The sequence below is a fragment of the Vigna unguiculata genome, chromosome 7, assembly GCF_004118075.2.
Source record: "Vigna unguiculata cultivar IT97K-499-35 chromosome 7, ASM411807v1, whole genome shotgun sequence".
Lineage (NCBI taxonomy): Eukaryota > Viridiplantae > Streptophyta > Magnoliopsida > Fabales > Fabaceae > Vigna > Vigna unguiculata.
In genome coordinates, this window is record NC_040285.1 from 18,965,382 (window position 1) to 18,970,068 (window position 4,687).

General features: G+C 34.9%; 1 protein-coding gene across 1 annotated transcript; it reads right to left on the reverse strand.

Moving 5' to 3' along the window:
* Positions 1–1,576: 1,576 nt before the first annotated feature.
* LOC114190093 (auxin-induced protein 22D) lies at positions 1,577–2,894 on the reverse strand. The gene is made up of 4 exons (XM_028078860.1): positions 2,595–2,894; positions 2,305–2,510; positions 2,120–2,219; positions 1,577–2,031 (listed from the first exon to the last, which is right to left on the reverse strand). The coding sequence occupies exons 1-4, from the start codon at positions 2,801–2,803 to the stop codon at positions 1,959–1,961; spliced, it is 588 nt and encodes a 195-aa protein (XP_027934661.1). The 5' UTR covers positions 2,804–2,894; the 3' UTR covers positions 1,577–1,958.
* Between the last annotated feature and the right edge of the window lie 1,793 nt (positions 2,895–4,687).

Below are 4,687 nucleotides of genomic sequence, written 5' to 3' on the forward strand. Positions count from 1 at the left end.
AGCCTTGGAGCGTGAAGTGATGCAGAATGGAGAAGGAGCGCACGACGTCAAACGCAAAGAGGCGATGTCTAAATCAAATAGAGACTCGTGATACAATGTAAGAGAGAAAAATGATTAAATGTGTTTTATTATGCATTAGATATATGTATTTATACGTAGCACTATGATATAAATCAGGTATGTAATTATACACAATATAACTACAAAAGATTTAATAACTTAATTACATAAATTAATTAACTTAATTTTAGAAAAATGATTCGGAATCTAATAAAAAAAATCAATTACATTACATGAGAATAATTTGGATTCTATTGTAACCAAACTATAACTTCTGGTTTGTTAAAAAAGATGTTTTACATTACTTTCTGGTAAATGTTAGAAGTGGGTTTTAAGCCTAACTCAACCCCACAAAATCGACTTGTAGGTGAGGTTTGCACCTCACTTATATATTATGAATTGATCTTATCTCTAGCCGATGTGGAACTTCCAACACACCCCCTCACGCCGAGGTATATTCATCTCGTGCGTGGGACAAGAAATTACTGGGTGGTTCGTTAGTGACCCGATATCGGGTGGGACAGAATGTCGAAGAAAGCTCGCTAGGATATGCTCTAACTTGGCTCTGATACCATGTTAGAAGTGAGTTTTAAATCCAGCTCAACCCCACAAAACATGTTTTGTAAGATGAGGTTTGTACCTCACTTATATATTATGAATTGACCTTATCTCTAGTCGATATGCGACTTCCAACTGTAGATACTTAACGATTTAAAAACTAAATATAATTTTTCATAATATTTAACCATTTATATCACGAAACATGGATAACTATAATTACTAAACCATCATACTATTAATGCCGTATTGTGCCCTCTCTCTCTTTATGATAAGTTGTGTGAGTAGTGAAGTAGAAGCTCTGAAATTGAGTGCACATGCATGATTCCCTGAAACTAAGTATATGAATCCAGGTATAAAGGGGTCAATGTAATTGTGCCCTACCGACATGTTCCCCATAATTATTTGAATAATTTGTGTGGATATCTTCATTCTCAAGAAGAATATATTCATCTCTCTCATGATGCCTCACCAACCTTTTTCACTGCCAAAATAATAATGACAATTATTATAATATTTTAAGCTTTTTTACGCATTAAAAGATAATCATTCAGATGTTTATTATACAACTCTAACTTTCATTATAAAAATTCTAAAAAAACTTAGTTTAAGCAATTTTACAAGACTTAAATACTGAAATGAATAAATAGATATATTTATACCTGCTTTGCTTATATTTTAAATGAATAAATATATATATATATATATATATATATGAAAAGTATTTTAATTTTAATGAAGGGTTATTGGAATGTACTTTTTCTCTTCGCACCTTCTTTGACTTTATAAGTATTAAATTCAGAATCATCACTCGTAGGAGACTATGTTCTTGTTATTTGATCTTACTATTGATGTGGGTAGTCAAAATTGGCGTCGAAAAAACGCATCAAGTAAAGTTTTCCCTAATCAACAACTAAAATCAAGAAGAAAGATAAATCAGATGAAACCAAATGCAAAATTAAGAAGAAAAATCCACCTTCTTGATCCTTTGTATGTATATATAGTAATCGTAAGTAAACAAACAGAAGGAAAAAATTATACATGTATTTATATGCTCTATACAATCAAATAGCATTTGCTTTGCTTTTATTCTCTTCTCATTTAATCACTGTTTTCCATTCTGGCTATGGCTAAGAGAATTTGGAACAGTGTAGTTTAATTAAGAAAGTCACAGTCTTTGAAATAAACAAATAATAAAGCAAATCTGTGTATGTGCATCTCTCCTTTTAATCAGCCAAATATGGCCCATTCACAGAGGCCATTGCATGTTGCATAATCAAAACAGAAGAAGTTCCATTGTTTTGGCCATGGATGTTCATGCTCCTGCTTTGGTTTTGGGGTCAAAAACAACCCAACCCTTTTGCTTCTGATCCCTTCATAATTCTGAGCCTCTTGCAAGATGACACGAACATGCTGCAATAATAGCAAAAGCACAATCTTATAAACAAATAGTTGATACTTGAAACAACAGATTCATGAGCAGAAGAACAAAAAAACTTACTGCCATGGAACATCTCCAACAAGCATCCAGTCACCATCTTTGTCTTCATAAGTTGGAGCATATTCAGATCCATTGTACCCTTCCCTTTCTGAATATTCTCCTGCATCACAACCAGTGTAATTTTATCTTTCTGAATATACATACATATAAGCTAAACAAATGTTAAGTAGTGTTAGGGTTCTTACCAAATATGCACTTGAACATATTTTCCAAGGCCTTGAGAAGTTCAGGGTAGCTTTTGTAAACCTTGAGATCTATCTTCCTCAAATAAGGTGCACCCGCCATGCTCACTTTCACGTACATCCCATTCCCTTCACTTTCTTCTTCTTTCTTCTGCTGTACGTTATTCTTCCTGTAAGATCGAATCGGTGGCCACCCCACTACTTGTGCCCTACATCCCAATATATTTCCATTATTCATTCATTCATTCATTCTTCTAAACATATTGAGACAAATATCAAACAAAAACACTTACTTTGCAGGTGGTACAACGTTGTCTTGTTGATCACTTGTGACATCAGAACCATTGCTTATGCACTCTTCCTCACTTGCTTCCGGCGAAGATCTCTTGTTGCTTCTAGGACTAGAACGTTTCTCAGGCTCATCGCTACCGGGCAACCCCAATCTCAGCTCTGTGGCCTTCAGATTAAGTTCTTTTTCATAGCTTCCCAATGAATTCTCCATTATTTCTTGATGTATTATTAGCTAGGTGCTTACAGAGAAAATTCAACACTGTTGAATCTGGGTTTCTTGAGAGAGAGAGAGAGAGAGAGAGAGAGAGAGAGAAAGAGAGAGAGATGAGAAATGAGATGCAAGTTGTGGTGCAAGGGTAGTGGGTAGGTCATTAATTTTATAGCAACAATGGTTGGGACAATATGTAGGTGACTTATTCTCATACGGTGCATGAATTTTTCACACAATGATGAAGAGAGAAGCGACCCTGGGCTGTGACACGCGCTTCTTACTGACCAATGGGAGTAGGGGAGAGTGGGGCCCGGAGCACACGGTTGAAGGAGCGCGTGAGGTGGGGTTGGAAAGGAGAGATATGATTGGCGGTGACATGAGGGACATGAAAGAACAGGTGTGTGAGGGTGAGAGGGGGACAAGGGGGGAACAGGGAGGGGCAGTGGTACTCTACAGCGGGGACCACGGTGGGGCTGGTTTGATCGGGACAATGGGATGTGAGGAGCGAATCCTGGAGCGTTGGATCACGAGGCGTTGGTACATGTGATAATGATAGGGGTCCCACGTGGGTGTCCTTCATTGGACGGTCATAACCATGTGACTGCACATCCTATTATTATAGTAGTAGTAATAATTATTATTATGGGGGAGAAAACAAAACCCCGTTGGAATTTTGTCACGGGATTTTCAATTCAAATCCCGTGGGCTATGGGTGCATTGCATCTCATCACTTCACCCACCACCTCTTCAATTTATATACCTTCCTTCCTCGCTTCTTAGCTTCTAAGTAACAAACCTAATCATACGCTTTACCATTTCATGTTCTTCATTTTTCACCTTAGTTCCGACTTGTCAAACATGTGGGACGTGTTCTCATTTAGCTTTTCTTCTATGTGCTACTCGTTCTTCTTTAACTTTTTTATTCCATTAATGCTTAACAAAAGTTATTGCTATTTCAGAGTACCCTTAAGTACTATTCTATAATTTATTTATTTTTTGTCGATAAAATAAAAGTTATTGCTATTACAAAAATCATGACAACTTTCATAATATCATGAATAAGCTCCCTGATGCCAATGCTTTTTTCTTAATTGAGAAGGAAAAAAAAGTTAATATGAATCCCTTAGATCAACACAAGGAAGGTTTCTAGATAGTCTAAATGAATGTTGCAAAGTTTATTTTTATTTGTACAATAATATTTTAAGTTGTACTTTGGAGGAATTACTTTTACAAAGTGAAATATCCTAGACCAAAATGTTAGTCGAGGAAGAATTAATATTACAACTCATGAGTCCTGGAGTAAAAATACATTTTTTCATAGATAAAATAGTAGAAACACATCTTGATAGAATGTATTTAATTGATTGTGTCATGTTAAAATCTTCCTTAAAAATATTAGTTGAAGAGGGATTACTATTACAACTCAAGAGTCCTAGAGAAAGAATATATATTTTCATAGACAAAATAGTAGAAACACGTCTTGATAGAATGTATTTAATTGATTGTGTCACATTAAAATCTCCCTTAACAAAGAAGATAGTAAGAAAATGGTGAGTACTTTTACATTTCTAATTGTAGTAAAACTTGAGATGACTTGCATTCTGTGTTCGAGGAATAACTTCTTCACTTAAGTTTCTAGGTAACATGCTCCATTATGTATGTTCTTGATGATTGAAATGGTCTCATACAATTCAATTGAAAATTTTCTTTAATCTTCCCTTTATGTGCTTTGTTTTTTAATCATTATATTAAGTCATGTTCTTGGATATTTCTTAGTTTGTGTTTTGAGTTATATTTGAGCAACTCTTTGTTTACATACATTTTCTTGCCTAATCTTTTAGCTAAAATACAAAAGACAATTTTGTTGCATGCACTTGTCATTAA